This window comes from Tenrec ecaudatus, chromosome 4, assembly GCF_050624435.1.
Source record: "Tenrec ecaudatus isolate mTenEca1 chromosome 4, mTenEca1.hap1, whole genome shotgun sequence".
Taxonomy (NCBI): domain Eukaryota; kingdom Metazoa; phylum Chordata; class Mammalia; order Afrosoricida; family Tenrecidae; genus Tenrec; species Tenrec ecaudatus.
Window position 1 is genome coordinate 111,878,997 of NC_134533.1, and position 22,977 is coordinate 111,901,973.

Sequence of the window (22,977 nt, forward strand, 5' to 3'; positions counted from 1 at the left end):
CTCGTCCCTATAGACCCTGTGAGATGAAGTCCCAATTTCCACTAGGGAGTACTCTCTGGACAGACAGAGCAAGGCCCAAGCCTAGTGTCAGGATCAACCATCATAATCCATTACATGGACAGACTTTCTCTATGGATATGATGCTATCATATATATTACCTTCTCCGGATCCTCACAATAACCACATGGAAGAAGTAGGCATTTGGAAGAAAACTAAAAAGACTAAGAACTCACTTCTATGAACTCAGTATGGGTCCTACTCACGTCTACTCTACGGTGCATGACTCAGAATCGAGTCCCTCCATAAGAGCAGTGCAATCAGCACTCAGCCGGGTACCTTCACAGTGTTGTGGATTTCAGAGGTCATCAGGTTTCTGGCCGCCACAATCACGTCCTGGCACTTCTTGTTAGCAAAATGAGAATTGACGTTACGTGCGTATTTCAACAAGTCAGTGGTGTCGCCTTTCAAAAACCGCATCTCCTTCAGGGCATTTTCAAATTCCTCAGTAGACTGTATGATCTGAGAGACAAGAATGAGAAAAAGGGAGCGGAGTCAATAATAATGACACACACGTATTTCATTTTAATATTCAGATTTCAAAATCAATGTAAAGAAAAGGACCAGTTGGCCATTTACGTTTGAAGACGAGGGCCATCAATTACCAAGTATAAAATACAATTCTTTTTCCTAGTTTTAAATCCATTAGGAATACTATATTCACTGGAAATTTGACTCTACTTAGTAATCGTGCAAAGATCTTTAAAATCCAGAGTTTAGCCGTTTTGGAAACCCGCTGATGCCATGTTAGGTGCACCTGAGCCAAGCCACGGCATTCTCCATCACCTCACATGCTGTGGGAGCCAGACGGAATAACAAAGACAGAAGAAGAATTGATGCCTTTGAGCTATGTTGTTGGCAAAGAATATTAATAAAACCATGTCTGTGAGAAGAGTGAACAGAATGGGGAAAAGTACAGCCAAGATGTAAAGTGAGGGTAGGGAGACTGGGTCTCATACAGGGGGGACCACTTCCTGAAGGAGGGCACTGCACTGCAGTGAATTATTTAATATGGCCCTGCTAGCCACAGTCGTGGTTACTTCCACCAAACAACCTTCATTTTCCTGGTGGGTCTGCGTAAAAGGTTAGATACGGATTGGATTGCGATTCACAGTGAGTAACTGTTTACAGAGTTGGATCTCCCTAACAGCAAGAGAGAAGAGCCGGAGTAGGGCACATCCTTAGATCCCACGATGCCTGTGCAATTGAACCGCCTTGATCAAGAGATAGCTGTGACCCCCAAGGAGTGACAGAGAAGCAGCAACAACAGAGCCAAGAGCCAGAGCACGAGCCAGAGTGCTGGACTTCCCAGCTCACACAACAAGTAACGCTGAGGGCTTTGGATCAGGAGGCTGGCTTACGGAATGGGGTGTCTCTGAGCACTCAACTGGGGAAGCTAGAATTGAGCGCCTTTAGTTGAACCTTATACCAAAGTGGCATGCCCTTTGGGCATTCCCTGGCAGCCCTAAAAGAATGTTGTAACACTGCCTGAGCAGGGCAGAGACCAAGCCAAGAGGCTAGACACCAGAAAGAAAACTGCCTGCAGGCATGGCAGAGAATGGCCTGTGTGAATACCTGTGTCCTGGGCATTTCTCACCGGAGCTGTTGCCTGCTAACTCCACAATCACGAGTACTGTCTGTGAGTGCTCTGTTACAATGAGTTACAAATCCAGCTGAAAAGCAGACACTGCAGTGGAGACAGAGCAGACATCATCCCGGGGAGCGGGGAGTGAAGACGAAAACCCTCAACAAGGTGGCGTGACGCGATGGTGGCAACAAGGAGCTCAAATACAGCAGCAAATGCGAGGAGAGCACAGGGCCAGAAAAGCACAGCACTAGGCAGTAGTTACAAGAGTTGCTACTACCTGGTACAGGTCTAGAAGAATTGTTTTCTAAAGAACAACAAATCTCTGAGGAAAAGCAAAAGACAGCCCTACAGTCTCTTAAAATACACACCCACACAAAACAAAACCTTTCTGTGCTGTCTGTCCTTACCTCTTCATACTGTTGTAACTTGCTGCTGTTTGTTGGGATAGAATAAACCAAGCAGTTTTTAATGAGGCATTCAGACAAGTCCTCCCAGATCAGGTCACCAAGCATCTCGGCCAATTGGATCGCAGGTGTTTTTTCGCTGTCTTGCTCAGCATCAAGAGGCAAATCTGAATTCCAAAGATAAAATTTCAAACCAGAAACGATCAAAAGTCAGGATATACTCTCTAGATTCCTAGAATCGTTTCCCCTTAAGATAATGGGGAAGAGCACAGCACAGCGCATCCTACAGCCATCTCATCTGACCGCGTGGGACAAAGCACGACGCTCAATTATTGTTCTTATTTTATTTTCACTGCTCAAATGAATCATCTGCACTGCATGCCTCTCTCTAACCTCTAACAGTGAGACATTAAGCCGTGTACATTATAATCATCTGAGTGTTTGACAAGTACTCAGCAGTTCTGCATTCCAAGTTGAAACTTGTTTAGAATACAAGGATCCCAATTCTTTAGTACAGAATATGCTTTTTCTATCTCTGCGTAAGCCAAAAAAGCCAAACCAACTACCACTAAGTTAATTTCAATGCACAGTGACCCCATAGGACATAGTAGAGCTGCTCTGTAGGAGTATCAAGCCAATAAGTCTCAGTGGGAGCACGCAGCTCATCTTTCTCCCCTAGGGTGGCTGATGGGTTTGAACTACTGACTTTGTGGTTAGCAGTCCAATGCTTAGCTCACAGTGCCACCAAGGATTCTTCATCTCTGCCTAGGATTATTTAAGATGTACCTTAAAAATATATGCCTTTTATAAATGTAACATCAAATCTACCAAGCAATATTTCAATACCAATTCTTTAACATATCTTATAGGGGCTTTTACCCAACATTCTACGGGGTTTATATGAGACTGGAGTCCTGGGGTGACTCAGATGGTTATATAATTGGCTACTTGGCGAAGGACTGGTGGTTTGAAAGACCACAGCCCTTCAATCCCCGTGGAGCACAACTCTACCCTGAAACACAGGGGGGGGGGGGGGGGTAGGGGAGGGCACATAAACCGAAATGGAGTCCATGGCAAGCTAGGGTTCTTTGTGTTTTGTTTTTAATGCAAGCATACTCTGTTTCACTTCACTTTGCTTTATCACACTTTGCAGATACTGCATATTCCACAAAGAGGTTTGTGGCACCCCTGCGTCAAGTCAGGTCAGGTCTACTGGTGCCATTGCTCCAATAGCATGTGTCTCTTTGTCTCTAGGTCCCATGGTGGCCATTCTCATAACACCTCAAACCTTTCCATACTGTGATTACATACTATAGGACAAAGGCTAATTAGATTCCTATTGCCCTGTATAAATAGATTTATATATGAGGATGGGGAAATAGATTTATATGCATAATTTATAGGTTTAGTATTAATAAGGTAGCAGATGGACATTGGGCCTCCACTCAAGTACTCCCTCAATACCAGAATACTTTATTCTATTAAACGGGCATCCCATGAAGCTCACTTTCCCGACACAATCACTGAAGACAAAGCGGGGCGCATAAACAAATGTGTTGAAAAAAACTGATGGAGATCGGCTATCAAAAGATATAGCGTCAATCGGACATCCCCTTACAGAAGGGTCACAGGGAGGAGACAAGCCAGTCAGGGTGCAGTGTAGCAATGATGAAACATACAACTTTCCTCTAGTTCCTAAATGGTAGGAATTATCATATTCCGAATTCTATCTTACAAATCTGACTAGACCAGAGGATGTACACTGGTACAGATAGGAACTGGAAACATGGGGAATCCAGGGCAGATGATCCCTTCAGGACCAGTGGTGAGGGTGGCAATACCAGGAGGGTGGGGTAGAAAGGGGGAACCAATTACAAGGATCTACATATAACCTTTTCCCTGGGGGACGGACAACAGAAAAGTGGGTGAAGGGAGACATCGGACAGTGTAACATATGACAAAATAATAATCTAGAAATTATCAAGGGTTCATGAGGGACAGGGAAGTAGGGAGGGAGGGAGAAAAATTGAGGAGCTGATACCAGGAGCTTACATGGAGAGCAAATGTTTTGAGAATGATGAGGGTAACAAATGTGCAAATGTGCTTTATACAATTGATGTGTGTAAGGACTGTGATACGTTGTATGAGCCCCCAATAAAATGATCAAGAGTTACAGTCTCAGAAACCCACAGGGACATTTCTGCCTTGTCCTATAGGGCTGCTATGGGTCGTTATGAGTAGGAATCAACTCAGTGACAGCGGGGGAAAAAGGGGGAAGCATATTTAATTAAGAGGCTATCACCCAAAAAAAACCTAGCTGCTATCGAGTCAAGTCCATCTCATAGCGACCCTGTAGGATAGAATACAACTGCCCTGGGACTCCAAGGCTATACATCTTTACAGGAGCAGGGAGCCTTCTCTGCAGGAGTCACTGGTGGATTCAAACTGCTGACCTTGTAGTTAGCAGTCCAACACAGCCCACTATAACACCAGCATAAAAACTCACTACCCTAGAATCTGACTCACAGCGACCTTAGAGAACAGAGCAGAACTGCCCCCTGTGAGTTTCCGAGGCTGTAACTCTTTATGGGGACAGAAAGGCCAAGATTCCTGGTATTTTGTGGGTCCAGTTCATGATACTTTCAGAAACAAAAAACGAATGTGGTTCACTTTACTGTGATATCTGCATTTTTTATTGCGGTGGTCTGGAACAGAACCTGCAAATCTCATGTGCTTGTACTCTAGAAGCACTCATATACAATGGTTAAGGCAGCTGGCTGCTAACTAAAAGGTAGGCAGTCAGTTTCCATAAAGGTTACAGCCCTGTAAATCCAATGTAGTGGTGATTCTACTCCATCCTACAGGCTCGCTGTGAGCCAGAATCAAATTAACGGCAATGAATTTGGTTTGGGTTTTTAAATTAAACCATTAATAGTCAAGTACTAGCTGGTGGGCAAAGTCGAACGAAGAGGAATCATAAAAGGTGCCAGCTCTTTGAAGCTAACTCTTACTCAGCAAGGAAGATCTTAAGAAAGAAGAGCGAGCCTAAGAAGAAAGTGACCCCAGGCCCTGGAGACAGCTTACAGCATCCACGGTCTAGTCATGCCCTGCACGATATGGCAACTGCCGACCTCACCTGGCTCCTGAGCCGGGGAACGCGGCTAAAGACTTTCTCTGTGTTATCATTTAAGTGTAACTACAGCTTCGGTGTGAAGTTTAAGCTCCCATTTAAAGCTGAGCAATGGAAGCAAGGGTGTGTGGCTGTGTACAGGGTCTATAATTGTAGCGACGGCTACATGAATCAACGCATGTAATGACACCGCGCAGCACTGCAGGGTCGCCTTGAGCTGGAAATGACTTGACGGAAGTGGGTTTGGTGTCAGGCTTATAGACACACATACCTTTGGCATTTCTAATATTTCATAGCTATATCACTGATCTGTTTGGTTAAACTGACAGCTCCACCCAAAGATTTCTTTTCTCTGCATCAAAGCAACGCTATAATGTGCTTATGTGACCCTTTTATGCATATACCATAATTCCTATAGAAGTTATAATTAGAAATTAACTTGAAGAACTTAACTATGGACAGATATTTTAATTCAAAAAAGGCTGATGCAGAATTGAGTGAAGATGCAGATGCCAGCAGTATCTACTTAAGAAACCAGAACAGCCCAAACCCAAAGCTGTCAAGTTGATTCCAACACACAGCTACCCTACATAGGGTTTCCTAGGCTGTAAATCTTCATGAGCATAGGCAACCTCATCTTTCTCCCAAGGAGAAGCTGGTGGATTTGAGCTGGCAACCTTGCCATCCAATGCTAATCTAAAAATCGCCACCAGGGCTCCTACCCATAAGTCCATTTTCAGACGAAAGGATGATTTAAAAAATTATTTCCAATGTGAAAATGTTATTGGAAAATTATGAAGCACACTTTGTAAAAAGCAAAAAGTAATAAATAAATAAATGGCAAAAAGTTTTCAATTAAGCCACCAAATAGCTGACCAAATATGGTATTTCTTACAGTACCAAAGATCAATCAATTCAACTTCTAAAACATTACAAATGCTTTTCTATAACTTTAGATGAAACCTTAGGTACATCTATTTAAAGCTTCCAATTTCATTCATAAATACGGTCAATTCACAGAGAAAAAAACATCAAGGTCACAGCATAAGTATTTTTAATCTCTTATACTAGGGTTAAGAAATTATTTCAGGTAGGCATGAAAAAAAAATCTTGCTTTCATCACAACCAAGAGTACTCTAGCTGCATTAGGTCAGAAATCCAGATTTACTAGAATTTTAAAACAAGTAATCCTTAAAGTTTCCCTCTATACATTTGTGTTTGGTTTTATGAAGCAGACTGTGAGAAAATGTTCAAATCAGTGTAGAAGTACACATCTACGCAGATACTATAAATCACTACTAGTCTGTGCAAGTGTTGTAAAGAAAAGGAGCTGAAAGTGTCACGATCTGTGTTCTTCACCAGTGTTCATCGCTGGGCTGGAGTTGTGCAGATTCGCTGTCCTGCTAACTTCAATTCAACATCTTGCCACAAGGCAGTGCTTGCCAAGCAGTCACTGGTCACAGAGAAGGGGCAATGCCACGTTCCTTACTGACGTCACAATGCACGGAAACAAACTAAATGCGAAGCGCCAAGGAAAGAAGTTTATTTGAGAGCTAGCTAGCGGGTACAAAATTTATATTGACATTAAGCCTCCCCTTGATATAAACCAAAAGAATCACGGGATCTGTTTTTCTAACATATAAGTTGCCAAACTTATTTGGCCATCGCCCCCTTTTCTGAAAATAAATACTCCACACTGCCCTGGCAATGAAAAGCGTGAAGACAATAATAACCCATAACCCAGGTAAGCTGCAGGTACTGCGTTCAGAAACACCGCTCTGACAGGCTTTCTACAGAGCTTTTACTAAGGGCACACACTGGCTGCAAGAAGAGTGCCCATACGTTGTCGAGGAATGGTTTGTCGATGCCGACGCAGGCAGCTCTGTTTACTTCGTGCAATGCCACTTTGAATGCAATGTCAGTAACTGATACGGGAGTTAGGGAATGACTCAAAGTTTTCACTGATACACTTTAGCTTCAGATTCAAACACTCCTCAATAAGAGATGAGCCAAGTGTGACAGTCAAGGGTAAAATCTTACTGTTATTTTGGCAATAAGTTTTGTTATTAGAAAGCTTTAAAGTATGATTGGAAAAAAATCGAGGTACAGAATCTACTTTTTCAAACGTAAAATTTAAATGCAGGTCAAGTATTTCAGAGAAAAATTTTGCACCTGCATTGAGATGTATGGTAAACACAAATGACATGAAAAATTTTAAAGTAAAAAACTCATTTTTATATTGGTTATATATTGACATTACAATATTGGGTTAATTACTAAAAATAAGCTCCCCAACTGTGGCTATTGAAACACTGTACCTTCCATGAGTTCATTCCCATTCTACTTCTACTCCAGGTACTTAAGGGGTGGCTGAGGCACGTAGTGGAAGCAGTCAGTCAGCTCAGTGGCTAGCTCCGAAAGAGCTGCTGCATGGCCCTAGCATGCACGCCAGGGAAGGACTAACTGGGTGCAAGCACATGCATAAAGCACTGTCTGTCCTTTTTCAAGAGCATGCCGAAAACATTTCGCCACGCTGTTAGCAATGGAGACTCGGTGGTAGGCTGCTAACTGCAAGGCTGGTGATTCTAAACCACTGGCCCCTCTGCAAGAGAGAGATGAGGCTGTCTACACCTGTAAAGATGTACAATCTTGAAAACCGTAGGCTCCCGTATCAGGTCACTTGCTATCACTTGTAATCAACTTGTTGGCAATGAGTTTTAAAAATAATTCTATTCTTAAGGATTCACAGTGGTGCAGAGGTTAAGTGATCAACTGCCAACTGAAATTCTATGAGTATTTTACTAAATTTTTATTATGAAAGCATACTAAATTTTTTCATAAATGTTTTCCATAACTAGTAATGGAACCATACAGCCCTGGTGGTATAGCGGTTACACTTTGGGCTGCTATCTCAATGGTTGGCAGTTCAAAACCACCAGTATCTCCTCGGGAAAAGAATAGGCTTTCTACTCCTGTATGGGACCAGCCTCCACAACTGAATGGATCCTACGGGGGGATTGTGTAATTGAGGGGTAAATTAAAAAACATCGTCAGACAAGACACGCAAGGGCTCACCTCTTTCAACAGCAGGATCAAGAACGAGTGCAAATGCACTCTCTCACAGGCTTCTATAATCTTTTGCATGCAAGCCATGTAACATACATACATAAAAGCAAGGAGGCATGTTAGAGGCACACGCATAACAGGAAGGGGATGGGCTAGGGGCATACACGTAACAGGATGGCACATCCGTAACAAGATGGGTGGGTTCTAGAGTTAAGATGGCAGCTTAACCTCGATCCTCTCTGAGCTGGCTTAAGTGTCCCTGAGCTCTTCTCCAGGGAAACAATCTATAATCTATGATCCTATCTGAAGGCACTGGGCCGTACTTAGACTTGATTGCAACCTCCCAGCACGGTCATAGCAACCATATGCTTGCAAGCAGCATCTTAAAATTGACATTATTATGGGGGGACATTGTGGGGAATAACTTTTAGTTAGGAGAATGTGATTGGAATTCAACTCCAACTCACGAGCGTGAAGTCCTCCCTCCACAAGATTCTTGACTTCCCAGACTCCTTAAAATGTGAACATAGAGAATTTGTCCGCATATACTCTTTCTGGTTCTCAGTTCCCCACAACTGTAAACAGTTACAGTCTTGGGAACCCACAGGGGATCGTTATGAGTCAGCATTAACCCAACGGCAGTGAGTTTTGAGTGTAATGATGGAGCCAGGTCCCTAGGTGTTTGTACTTTTTAACCCACAGGTTGCCGTACTGAGCCCCATAGCAGTACCAGGGGAGAGGGAGCTGACAATCTGCTGCTATGAAGACCTCAGCCAGGAAAACCCTACGGAGCAGTTCTACTCTGTAACACATGGGGTCTCAGTGAGTTGGAATCAACTCAACGGCAACAGGTTATGATGTACACAGCTTGGTCCTTGAATAAGTGGACATCATAAATTGGGTGACAGTTTCCTTATATTGAGCCATCTTCCTATTCCTAGAATACATTCAGGGCACAATGTGCCCTTTAAAGCTACTGTAGAGTGAGTGTGCCACTACTCTGTTGCAAATGTCTGCATTTTACTGGTCACAGCTAAAATATTTTAGTGCTTTCTGCACACGCATTTGACCATTACTATGCTTTAGTATCAAGGTGAGTGTAGTTTTTTTTAAAGGTGCTTTTCATCTCTTTCTATGGACCAAAAGAGCTTAATTAAGAGAATCTTTTAGAATTCACAAAAACTGAATTTACTCATAAACCTCTGTGCAGGGGTACCTTTTTAGTGGGAAATCTTCAACAATCCTTTCATCTTTCTTCTTCAATTATCTATAGGTTCAAAGTAAAGGCTTGCAATACATACTTTCTGCCCCCACAAAGATTTACAGCCTCACAACCTTAGACAGCTCGCAATGAGTCAGAATCCACTCAATGGATTTGGCTTTATACTCTCTGGGAAATTACTCATGGCTAAAGCAAACATGCCTGCTGGTGTGAACAATCGAATCTCTACCAGGTTACCAGGAATAATAAGCTAGGGGGCACACAGCTATTAACTTGAGGAAGGAGAAGATAATCTCTTAGAAAAGGGAGATAGCCAATAGTGGAGTGGAACAGGGTAGGTCACTGGGAGGTTGGAGAAATTGTTGAAGATGTTGAATGCAAAAATAATTGGTTATGTAAGCCCCACCTAATTCACAATTAAACATTTCAAAAAAAACAAATTATGCCTTTCCCTTACCTCAGTATATCTAATTCTATTTAATTTCTTTTTCATAGCTGCATCACATTCTATAGTACAGCTGAACAATAAATTACATAAATATGCTTGAAATGATACGGATTCAGAAAGTGCCCAATGTGTATGCACATAAATACTCACTTCACCCAGACATATATATATACACACAGCTGATACTTCTGTAACAAATTAAGAAGTCGAGTAAGGCCCACACTCGCTGCCATTGAGTCAATTCCAACTCATAGCACCACTCTATGTTATTCTCCAAACTGTACATCTTCCAGGGGACAGGCAGACTCATCTTTCTCCTTTGGACTGGCTAGTGGATTTGAACAGCCAACTTGTGGCAGCCCAATGCCTAACCCACAGTGCCACCAGAATTCCTTATTTTAGATTTTACTGTGTATCTTCAGATTACTTTGTGAAAGCAAACACTTACCAAACCAAAGAAGAAGGTTGCTTTTTCATTTCCTTGCCAAAAATGATAGATCTTTTTAATTTTACCAATCTTTGACCAGCAGTTCAAGGCCAATAGCCACTTTGAGGGAGTTCTACCCTGTCCTACAGGGTCACTATGAGTCAGAAATAACTCAATGGCAGTGAGGTTTGGTACACACACACACACACACACACACACACACACACTAATAGAAGTATAGAATGCAGAATGGGGCGTGAAGACTCCCATACTATTCAAAATTGATTCTGAATTGCTTCAAACTATCCCTAGAGTCAAAATACAGCATACCGAGGAAATGGAATGTAATCACAAAAAGTAAAGGAAGACAAAAGGGACTCAAAATTATGTCATAGAAAAACAACAAAATGATTCCAACAATATAGAAAGCTGGCCATTTAAGGTGTGAACCATCTACCTAGTAGACTGAGTTGAAAAATAATTCACTTCCTATGTGAAGCCTAGTTTGTTTATACAGAATGGGCAGTTTCTCAATGACTATGTAAAACTGTACTAGGTATATTGCTGATTCTCCAACAATTAAAGCAAGAATCTAAAAACGTGATGTTACAAGAATCCCCGTGAGAAAAAAATGCATCCTAGAATTCAAATGAAATAATATTATAAGCAAAGAATCCAGAGTACCACAGATGAAACTTACCAGTAGAGCACCAAAAAGGTATACAAAGTGCAGCAAGGTATTAGATGGCAACTATTTTTCTCCTATACCACAATATATTCATGCCTAACCCATGCAAAGTACAAGGTACGCAGTTCAATATCACCAGCCGCTCCTTGGGAAAAAAGTAAAGCGTCCTATTCTCATAAAGAGGTACAGTCTTGGAAAACCACAGGGTCAGTTCTACTCTGTCCTATAAGGTCACTATGAGTCAGAATGGACGCATAGCAGTAAGTGAGAGCCCCATTCGGGAGCACTGGCAGCTCAGTGGGTTAAGTGTTGAGCTACCAACCAAAAGGTTAGCGGTTCAGCCCCACCAGCTGTTCTACGGAAGAAGAATGAGGCCATCTGCTCCCATACAGAGATACGGTCTCGGGGACGTTAAGGGACAGTTCTGTCCTACAGGGTTGTTCTGAGTGGCCGTCAACTCACTGGCAGTGGGCTCAAATCACGGGTATCATTACCTTTCTGTGATAATGTCCACTTATAAAACAATACTTCTCCAAAATATAAACACACTGCCTTAGGAAACATACCTAGGAGCTGTTTCTTGAGCACTTCTAATACAAGTCTGATTTTTGTAAAAACTTCCGATGGTGATGGATGTTCCAAGTCAGTCTTCACGGATTCAAACCGAAAGATAACGACACTGGGCTGACTTTCTATCACAGCGTAAAGGGATGGACAGGATGCCAGAGGCCTAAGGATATACTTCAGCAGCATCTTACCTGGAAAACCATACAAACACCAATCAAAACTCATAAGAAATGCCTAGAAAATAAAGATGTTTAAAGAAACAATGGATTTTCGAGCCAAGAAGAATACATATACCACAGCATTAAAAATCAACCATTATTGTTAACAAATTCAGGGGCAAGGGAACTAGTGATCCAAAATCAATGGCGATGAGGATGTAGGAGTCCTGGTAGGGCTTGATCAAGGGCAGTGTAACCTAGAGGAATTACTAAAACCCAAATGAAGACTGAGCATGATAGTGAGATAAGGGAAAGTAAATAAGGGAAAGTAAAAGGAAATAGAGCAAAGAACTAGGAGGCAAAGGGCATTTATAGAGGACTAAATACAGGCATGTACATATGTAAATATATTTATATATGACGATGGGGAAATAGATGTATGTGCATATGTTTATAGATTTAGTATTAAGATAGAAGATGGACATGTGGCCTCTACTCAAGTACTCCCTCAGTGGAAGAACACTTTGTTCTACTAAACTGGCATCCATGATGCTCACCTTCCTGACAAATGGATGAATAAGCAAATGTGGTGAAAAAAGCTGATGGTGCCTGGCTATCAAAAGATATAGCATCCAGGTCTTTACGGCTTAAAGATAAACAAGCGGCCATCTATGTGAGAAGCAACAAAGCTCACATGGAAGAAGTACACCAGCCTGTATGATCACGAGGTGTCAATAGGATAAGATATCAGACATCAAAGAACAAAAAGTGATATTGTGAATGAGGGGGAGTGTGAAATGGAGACTCACAGTTCATCTGTAGGCAACTGGACCTCCCCTTACAGAAGGGTCTCGGGGAGGAGACGAGCCAGTCAGGGTGCAGCATAGCACCAATTGAACATACAACTTTCCTCTAGTTCTTTAATGCTTCCTCCCTCACCCCTCCCACTTTCATGATCCCAATTCTACCTTACAAATCCAGCTAGACCAGAGGATGTACACGGGTACAGATAAGAGCTCAAAACACAGGGAATCCAGGACAGATAAGCCCCTCAGGACCAATAATGAGAATAGTGATACCAGGAGGGGAAGGCGAGAAAAGGGGAACCGATCACGATGATCTATATATAACACCCTCCCTGGGGGCAGAAAACAGAAAAGTAGTAAAGGGAGATATCGGTCAGTGTAAGACATGAAAAAAATAATAATTCATAAATTATCAAGGGTTCGTGAGGGAGGAAGGATGGGGGAGGGAGGGATAAAAAGGAGGAGTTGATACCAAGGTCTCAAGTAGAATGAAAATGTTTTGAGAACGATGATGAAAACAAATGTACAAGTGTGCCCGACACAATGGATGGATTGTGTACGGATCCTAAGAGTTGTACTAGCCCCAATAAAATGATCTGAAAAATAAAAAAGCAACCAGTAAGCACTACAGGTTTTCCCAAAGACATTTCCTACCTTGTCAACAGATTTTTATTTAAATTACTCAGAAAAAAATAAGTAGCAGTAGCTAGTGAAAGGAAAAGAAAAAGGTCCAAGCCCAAAAGACGCTACTATCTATGAGCAATCCATCTGCTGCATCAAGCTGCATGGCTGAGTCTCCCCAGAGGGCTTCGTCATCTCCTTTCTCAGCCCTTCCACACGGGGCTTCTGGGGTTCGTGCAAAAGAAACAAAGCAGAATGCCTTACCAAATGACTTAAGCTTGGGATGTAGCTCCCCAAGAATAGAAAACGCCAAGAGAACAGAACTGACGGGTGGCACAGGGGTCTTCTCCTCTTTCGGGGACTCGGTGCATAAATGGAGCTCCGTCTCCAGGCAGGAGTCCCAGCTGCTGGTGTCTGCAGGAAGAAGGGCGGTGTGTCGTCAGCTATCTCAGCAACACGACATGTGCTCACTGCTCGCTCCCTGAAAACTGGGCGCGGACACTGAACCGTACCCGTGGGAAGAGCTCAATGTGTATTTATTGAATTGGGGCGGTGGGGGGAGGGGGCATCTTTCTCTACTGAGACCTCTAACTACATGGTTTATCACAGCACACTTCTAACGCAACCACATACTGACTGACATGTCCGTGGCATCACCCCAAGGCAGGTCACGACTATTTTTTGTGGTGTTCGAAGAATCCACGTTCAGAACCAAGGCGATGTGCCCACAGTAAAAGCCCATGACATGTGCACTCAGTGACTAAAGGCAGGCCTGGGGTGAAAAGTGAGGCCCTGCTTCACGGAAGCCTGCTTTTCTATGTTCTTCCTACCATGTAAGAGGCCAGGCTGCCAAGCACATTCACAGGCCAGGAGCGTTACACAAAGAGGTCAGCAACCTGCCACCTTCTCGTCATTCTCCAGTGGGCCTGGGACAGAATGAAAAACGTTCTAGATTGTGTCCTTCAAAATACCCTACGCACACACACACATGCACGGAAGGTATTTGGAAGCCAAAGGGGATTTAGAAAAGGGAACATGGAGGAGACTGTAAACTATTTCTAGAATCAATGTTGGAAAGTACAAGAGGTTTCAAAAGGTTCGTAGGAAAACGGAACTAAAAAAGAAGAGAATTTCCCCATGCACTCCCTGAAGCCCCCTCCCTCAGACAGGAAGTTTAGCGGCATGCCTTTCAATGTATTCTCTGCAATCCACTCTCCAGGCCACCAAGACATCAAGGGGGCTCATTCCCAGAGGGGTGCAGAGCAGACTGAGAGCCAAGGAAGATAAATCACAGCCAAGGCCAGAGTAATCCCATTACTTCATCTTATAAAAATCACCCCTTTTCTACTGCAGGCAAGCTTTCAGAAATGTCATGTACATTTTTCTAAAAGTCAACATTTTTCTATTAAATCATCCTCTGTATTTTAATAATATCAAGTATCTCCGAGCTGGCCTTCCTTCCTCAGTAGCAGAAAGAATGGTGAACCAATTTCTCTCAGCTTTCTTACCGAGAGAACCAGCTGGGGCTGGAGCTTCAGGAATGGGTACAACCTACAGTATGGTGGGCACCAAGAGTGTTCTTAAACTGCTACTACCTCCTCTCCCACACCCTGCCCCTCAGCACACGGACACCCTGCCCCTCAGCACACGGACACCTTGCCCCTCAGCACACGGACACCCTGCCCCTCAGCACACGGACACCCTGCCCCTCAGCACACGGACACCCTGCCCCTCAGCACACGGACACCCTGCCCCTCAGCACACGGACACCCTGCCCACTCAGGCCCTCACCCCCTCCCCCATCCACACACCGCATCATCTTTCCTCACTGTCCTAAGAAAGGGGACAGAAAGAGAGGCATGGGGAAGTAAAAGGAAAGGCATTCTGGGCGCCACATGAATTGATCCTAGCAATTAATGTGGTAACTCAATGCAGACTTAGAAGCGTAATGAATGAAACCTCTTCATCTGCTAATATAAAACATCTAGAGCATTTTCAGGGGCCAAACTGGTTCTGGCAGATCAAGGCAAGCACCCGCTGGCGGTCAAGAGCACCTTTTGACGGTGGGAACTTCCATACAATCAGTTTCTGCCACTCTTCTCCAAGGTGATAAAGGATGTTCTGTTTCTGTATGGTCAGCTCCATGCTGAGAGATTTCAACATTTTCAAGTCAAAGCACTTTCTGGACTTAAGTAACTTCAAGTGTTTCTGTGCCTGGCAGTGAAATGGAATCATTGTTAAGCATCCCACCTGGACACGGGGCAATTAGCATATATTTGTATAATGATAAAGAATACCCAGACACAACATTTACTAAAAACAAGAAGTGAACTGATTGCATATGCTTTGGCGGCAGCACCAAGTACCTCCTCCAGATGCTGCGCGGCACTGACATACTTCTTCTCTGCTAGCGCACAGTTATAGTCTTCAATAGCAGTGGAAAACTGGAAAGAGAAGGGTAAGTGGTTAGGTACTTTATTATACACATCCTACGGTTTCGAGTCTGTCATGCCTGTTTGTTTGTAGTTGAAATATGAAGATAAAAAAAAAAAACAAAGGGAACCGACTACAAGGATCTACATGTGACCTCCTGCCCGGGGGACGGACAACAGAAAAGGGGTGAAGGGAGACGTGGGACAGTGCAAGATATGACAAAATAATAATTTATAAATTATCAAGGGTACATGAGGAAGGGGAACAAAGGACGACCTGATGCAAAGGGCTTAAGTCGAGAGCAGATGCTTTGAAAATGATGAGGGCAAAGAATGTACAGATGTGCTTTACACAACTGATGTATGTATGGATTGTGATACGAGTTGTATGAGCCCCTAATAAAATGTTTTTAAAAAAACACAAACAAAACGCCATATATTCAGGAGTTGCTGATAAACCATGGGACCAATGAAAAGAAACAGTAATGATCCAAACACTAAAGTGTGTGAGTCGGGTTTACTGACCTCTTGTAGCTGTTTTAGCAAACTCAGGACGACTGAGTCTCTTTCCAACTGTTGCTTCAGGTCTGTAAATTCGGCAGTTGATACATGCAGATCTCGGCAGACCTAATTCACACATTAAAGACAAGTACTTATGAACTACACCACAGCTATAAAATAAAGCATTTCTAGCAAAGCAACACGTATTATAATTCAATATAATTCACACAGAAATGTAAATGCTAGTGAAAAAAATAAATAGTAGGGAGTCCTGCTAAGTCTACTTAGCCCAAATTCTTTAAAGTGTTAGAGAGCAAAGATGTTAGTTTGAGGACTAAGGTGGGCCTGGCCTAAGTCATGGCATTTTTAAATGACTCATAACATGCAAGTTGGGCACTTAATAAGGAAAACTGTAGACGAACTGATGCATTTGAAGTATGTACTGGCAATACTGAAGGCACCAAGGGCTGTCATAAAAACAAAAAAATCTGTCTTGGAAGAAGTATAGCCAGAATGCTCCTTAGAGGAAAGAATGGTGAGACTCCATCTCGTTTAATTTGAACATGTTATCAGGAGAGACCACTCCCTAGAGAAAGACATCATTCTTGGTAAAGTAGAGGGACCCATAAAGAGGAAGGCCCGAGACAAGATGGATTGCCATGGTGATGCCAACAGTGGGCTCCATCACGTAAGAATGATTGTGAGGGTGGCACAGGACTGAGGGCTCTTTAGTTCTGTTACACTCAGGGTCTCCGTGAGCTGAAACCCACTCAGTGGTTCCTAACAACAGCATCCGGTATAAACGGCATGCTTTGAAATAAAAATCTATCCAGCAACTACCACAGTATGTAGGCCTTGTAAGTGCTCAAAAACACCCTCAGTTAATTGGATGGACCTCCTTATCACATCTATCAACTGAACCCAGCTCCTCTTCTAGAGCCAGAATTTCCATCTTTCACTCACAGGACAGGTTTTCAAAACTTAAAGATGTTTCTTTTCAAGGCCAAAGACCCTGGGTTTCTTTCACGGGTCTTCATATGGTACTAGGCGTCTCACCCGAAGCACCTCTCAAATACAAGAGTCAGATAGACAACGTCACACCAGTTTCATCTGGCCAGTATTAAGGAGAGCTCTTACTTTTCTTCTTCCAGACATTTTATTTCTACCAGCAATCTAAGGTTGCACTATTGACACATCGATCAAATCATCAACTAAATACACATACATATTGGGAGTACTGCTTGAACTGTGTGTCAGGGCTGTGGAGAAATGAGCTGCTTTTTACTGAATTCTCTAGTCAGGATGATGGGTGAGTGGACTATGTGATAAAATGTCTAGGTAATCAGTGGTCTCCTTACTTACGACTCGAGTTTTACAAAGAACTTCTGAAACACCCTTCTGTGCCTTTTCTTTCTTAGTGGCTCACCGAGAGAACACACTTGATGGCTTTTTCTTGGTATTAAGTTCCAAAACCATGACCTCTGAGTCCAGATCCACTCATAACGACCTTCTATAGAGTTCCCAAGATGGTAAATCTCTATGGGAGCGGACAGTCTCATCTTTCTCCCACAGAGCAGCTGGTGGGTTTGAACCACTGACTGCAGTTAGCAGCCCACTGCCTAACCCACGGCCCCACCAGGGCTCCCTTTTCTTGATTTTAAGGACCTTTAAAATACTTTCAGTGCTCATTTTGGACATCAGCGGGTCCTGAGTAGCAACTTGGAAATAGAAGTAAAGACTAGCTAAGACTGGTATTTGTTCAAATCCTCTTATCACCTTGCATACTTTCACCTGCCTGTTTTTCTTAAAAGAAAACTGCAGGAGAAAAATCCCAGTGAGGTGAAATATATGAAAATGCTTTTTAAATTAAAATGGATATTTCTACTTCCAGACTAGGTTCCTTCTTTATGGGACGGCAGTGCTTCTGCCAACACAGTAGAAAGTTCTAGAATCTGCCAGGCTGTCCCCAAGAAGGCAAACTTTATCATACAGGGACAGTGCAAGACGGGCAATAATTCTCGTTTCCCTGGGGAAACTGGCTTTAGCACAGGAAGGAGACCATTTGGAGCACGCCCTCCAAGGCAGTTTTCCAGAAGACAGCAAAAGGGGGGCGGGAGCAGGAAGCCAAGGCTTGCTTGTGTCCAAGGCTGGGGCAGATCTAAGAGAAAGCTAGTTAAGAAGTCCAAGCATTATTCTGTGTCTTTCCTTTGTATTCTTACAATGGTACCTTTTGATGTTCAAAAATTTCTAATTAATATGGAGCAATTTATTAATATATTCCTGTGGTTAGTTTTTGAAGTCTTGAATTTTGGAGATTTTTGCCTAGTACAGTGTTATGAAGGTATGCTCCTATCTAACCTTCCAGAAATCTTAATTATTATAAATTTATACTTTACTTTGTAATTAAAGCCTGAAAGTACTTTACCTTCTTATTTTTTAAAAAGGGTTTTGGTTAGTATTGACTTATTGTATTTCACTCTAAATATAATTTGTCAAATTACACACATTACTGAATTTTTTATTAACACTGCATTTAAACTCTAACTCAACTGTAAAACATGGACTCTTTTAATGCATGCATGTGCAGGGTATATTTTTTCATTTATTAAAATCATCTTTAATTTCTCTCAAAAAAAAGAAACGCAGGCATTATGACCTCAGGGAGAGACGATGCCAAAGATCTAATATTAAGCTTCATCTGCTTTCGTTTTGTTACAAAGACAATGAAATCCTGATGTCGGTGTGTTTGTAATTCTAAAGTGATAATCAAGTGTAAGACATTACTATTATAGATAAAAAGAAATCCTAACATCAAAAAAGTTGTTCAAACTAATTTGGGCACTATTTCTCTTTTAAAGTTGGCAGTCACCCTAAAATCACCTAGTTTAACCTACCTTTACTAATAAAGGAAGGTGAGTCTTGAAAAGTAACACAGCACTGAACTTTCTAAGGAGTCAGGAAGCTCAACTGTCTCCTACAAAGCTACCCAATAAAACAAACTATTCTTACTTCAAAGAGCTCTGGCAGAGAAGAGGGTAACGCATTGAGCTGCTAAGCACGAGGTCTGCAGTTCAAACCTACTAGCTGCTCTGTGGGAGAAAGATGAGGCTGTCAACTCCTGTAAAGATTTACAAATCTCAGAAACCAACAAAAGTCACTATGAGTAAGAATCGGCTAAAAAGCAGCAAGTTAGGTTATTTTTCAGTTCATCTCACCTCACTCTCTATCCGGGCTTTCAGCTGGTCAATGTCATCGGATAGCTTATCCACCTGCGTAACCAAGTCTTGGGCACTCTGCATGCTGGGCAGGAATTCACTGTACTTCTTGCTGATCATACTGCATACCTCACCCTATAACAGAAGCAGATTAGATGAGTAGGAAGCCCTTTGAAAAATCTACAGTCTGGGTGATACCGGGAGGGTGAAAGGAGGGTGGATGGATCTACATATAACCTCCTCCCTAGGGGACGGACAACAGAAAAGTGACAGTGTAAGATATAACAAAATAATAATTTATAAATTATCAAGTGTTCATGAGGGAGGAGGGAGAGAGGAGGGAGTGGGGAAAATGAGGAGTTGATGCCAGGGGCTTAGGTGGAGAGCAAATGTTTTGAGAATGATGAGGGCAATGAATGTACAGATGTGCTTCACACAATTGATGTATGTATGGATTGTGATAAGAGTTGTATGAGCCCTAAATAAAACAATTTTTTTAAAAAGAAAAGAAAAATATACAGTCTGCCTGGCAGGGGAGGCTGGTGGGTAATGGGGAGCTAACAACAATGAGTCCAGGGAAGAATTTCCCTACAACTGATCATGGTGATGACTCTGCAGTTCTTCTCAATATGGCTAAGTAGTGACTATGTGATACATAAATTCTATGTCAATTTAACTGTGCGTGTGTGTGTGTATCCTGTCCTCCACATGGCATTTTCCATATGGGAGCCTTCTTGCCAGCTACCCACACCCATTTACTTTTCATCTAAGACAATTGGTTTCTCTGGAAAGCCCATTTCTCCCACCTGTAAAGGTCTTATAACAAATTAGTTGGTGCAAGAAGACATAACTATCAAACCCCAACAGTGACCAAGAGTTATACAAACACTGGAAAAAGCAAAAGTTGAGCCAGAAGGTGTCATATTTAACTCAAGACTGTAGCTACCCGTGTCCTGCACCCATCTCATGAAAAAGAAAGTAAATGGACAGGGTAAAGCCATAGTCTGTAGACCTTAATCTATTTGCCCCAGTCTTCTTAACTGCAACACTTTGAGGTCTATTCATTAAGCCTAGATTTATTTGTCTCACCAACTCCTTTCACTCAAATTCGTTTCATAAACAAATCATTCAAAACTTAATACACATTTGTCCGTGTTTTAGAAGAAACAATAGAAAACTGTGCTTGCCCACAAATAGCTTGACAAATACTAAAGATACTCCGCACCTAAGGAACCAGGTTAGAGGGCCGACATGTGTCCTTCAAAAGCACAAATGAGAAAGCGATTTTCTCTGCCAGAGAGAACGTGTGGATTTGAGCCACGCAGGTGACTACATCTGACTTGTCCCCTGGGTAGAAACACAAGATGTAAAAACGTAGAAATGACTGTCGAGGCCCGAGAAGAGCACTATTAGTGAAAACCAGGCGCTAGATTTGGGGGGTGGAATGTAAGTGCGAGAATTTTCCCGGGATGAGTCTATTGGACTCGGAGCACGTCCGAACTTGGAACAAGTACCAATGACGGTGCGGTGACTATTTCAAGCGTGAGGAAACCGACAGGATTTGTTAGCACGGTCCCCAAATTGCTCCCTGCGATCCAGCTTCAGGCCCTGGGGACGCATCGTTTTAAACCCCGTGTGGGCATCCCGGAGAGCTAACACCAGCACAGCAGAGGGGTGCAGTGCGGGGCGACGCGAGTGCGTCCTGTGTGGCTATCAACTCGGGGCCCGTGGAAGTGCACCCGCCCTTCTGTTCCTTTGAATACTCAGCGCAGCAGAAAGGGCTTGGGGGTGGGGAAGGGGCGTAATCAACGTCGTGATTGGTTGCAGTGACACGAATGTCCCTCGGGAGGACGGCACGCGGCTCCCAGATACACTGCGGTCGCCCACACGCGGCACCCACCGACGGGCCGGGGGAGGAAGGGACCCGCCGCTCCCACCGGCCCACTTCCTGCGAGCCCCCGCGCTTCCGGTCCGTCTCTCCCGCGACGCCGGCGGGCAGCTAGCTCCCCGAGTCCTCCGTTCCCGCGCCCCGCCCCCCCCCAGCCCACGGCCGCACACCGGCACGCCAACGCAGCCCCTTCCTTGTTGCCCCTCAACCACACGCCCGACTCCGGGGCGCCCGCACTCGGATCCGAAGACCCCTTGGCTGCCATCTCCGGTCCCCCCGGAGCCCTTTTCCACTCAGCCGATACCAGCCCGGGGCTCGCTCACCTTGATCTCCTCCACCTGCCGGGTCAGCCTGCTGATCCGAGTGCTCAGGTCTTCCTTCTCTAGCCGCCCCGAGTGGGCGAGAACTTCCTTCACGAACGAAGCCATGGCCACAGGGCGCTTCGGCGTTGACAGGATCGCTGTCCAGGCGCCAGCGCGGCCGCTCCAGTCCGGCCGGCGGCGCTGACGCGCGGCTGCCTGGGAAACAGAGTCTGGCGCGGCCCCGTCTCCCTGCAAAAGGCGAGTTCTGAACTACAACTCCCAGCAGGCACCGCGACAGGCGCCGAGCCGGAGCTCCACGGTTTCCGTAGTTGCAAACTACGTTTTCCTCCGCAGTAATTTTCAAATAGCTCTAGGATTCCCGCCCGTTTGGCATTGCGATAAAATGAAAAAAAATTTTTTTAATCTAATAACCAGACTTCACTGAGCCTTTCGCAACTTCAAAACGCGCCCCTATGAAGACTCATTTAGACCAACTCAACATGTTTGTTGTTGGTCTTTCGTAAATATTCACTCACTGAACTGCACTATACTGTACATGAATGGTGCCCCTGGGGCTGTTCCATGAAGTGGTGTCAACCCATTATAAATTTTAAAAACCAAACTCACTGCCATTGAGTCCATTCTGATGCACAATGACTTATAGGACACACTGGAACCCGCTCAATGGGTTTCTGAGAATAACTTTACAGCAACGGTTCTCACTCAACCCGCGGGTCGTGTCGCCTTTCAGGGTCCAACGACCCTTTCACAGGGGTCGCCCGATTCATAACAGTCGCAAAATTGCAGTTATAAAGTAGCAATGAAAATAATGTAATGGTTGGGGGGTCACCACAACACAAGGAACTGTATGAAAGGGTGGCAGCATTAGGAAGGTTGAGGACCACTGATTTACATGAATGGGAAACTCATCTTGCTCCTTAAGAGCAGCAGTGGTTTCAATCTCATGACCTCACAGTTAGCAGCCCATCGCTTGTAACTGCTATGGAACCTGCACCTATAATTGCACCCCTTTATATTGTATAGTTTATATTTGCATGCATATTGTTAGGTCTCAGATGATCCCAACTCGAAGTGTGACAGAACAAAACATGGGGTTTCGAGGCCTTAGGGTAACAGCAAATCGCCAGGTCTTGCTCCTGCCAACCTGCCAGGTAGGTTTAGACGTCAATCTCGGTTGGCAGCAGAGTGCTTGGCTGCTGCAGCAACAGGATTCCTTGCAGACACGGTGGGAGTTTTAAAAGTACTGCTGCTAAGGTTTCTATTCAGACGTGCGCCGTTTTATTCCAAACAAAACTTATGTAAGCATCTGTCTCTGATCAGTCGATAGCCACAGACAAGTTGGCTCCCTCATTGTCTCATCTTATCTCCTTCAAACCCCAAACCAAGCCCACAGCCCCGGAGCTGCTTCCGCACCACAGGGTTTCAGAGGCAGTGA

General features: G+C 43.7%; 1 protein-coding gene across 1 annotated transcript in view; it reads right to left on the reverse strand.

The window, feature by feature from the left end:
* The window catches only part of ZW10 (zw10 kinetochore protein), a 32,673-nt gene extending 10,929 nt beyond the window's left edge, over nucleotides 1–21,744 (reverse strand). The window contains exons 1-9 of the mRNA XM_075546616.1: nucleotides 21,543–21,744; nucleotides 19,332–19,466; nucleotides 16,141–16,242; nucleotides 15,550–15,627; nucleotides 15,238–15,397; nucleotides 13,448–13,597; nucleotides 11,598–11,789; nucleotides 2,054–2,217; nucleotides 338–520 (exon numbers count right to left, since the gene is read on the reverse strand). Coding sequence (XP_075402731.1) covers nucleotides 338–520; nucleotides 2,054–2,217; nucleotides 11,598–11,789; nucleotides 13,448–13,597; nucleotides 15,238–15,397; nucleotides 15,550–15,627; nucleotides 16,141–16,242; nucleotides 19,332–19,466; nucleotides 21,543–21,647 — 1,269 coding nt within the window. The 5' untranslated portion in view covers nucleotides 21,648–21,744. The remainder of the gene's footprint in view (nucleotides 1–337; nucleotides 521–2,053; nucleotides 2,218–11,597; nucleotides 11,790–13,447; nucleotides 13,598–15,237; nucleotides 15,398–15,549; nucleotides 15,628–16,140; nucleotides 16,243–19,331; nucleotides 19,467–21,542) is intronic.
* Nucleotides 21,745–22,977: the final 1,233 nt, after the last annotated feature.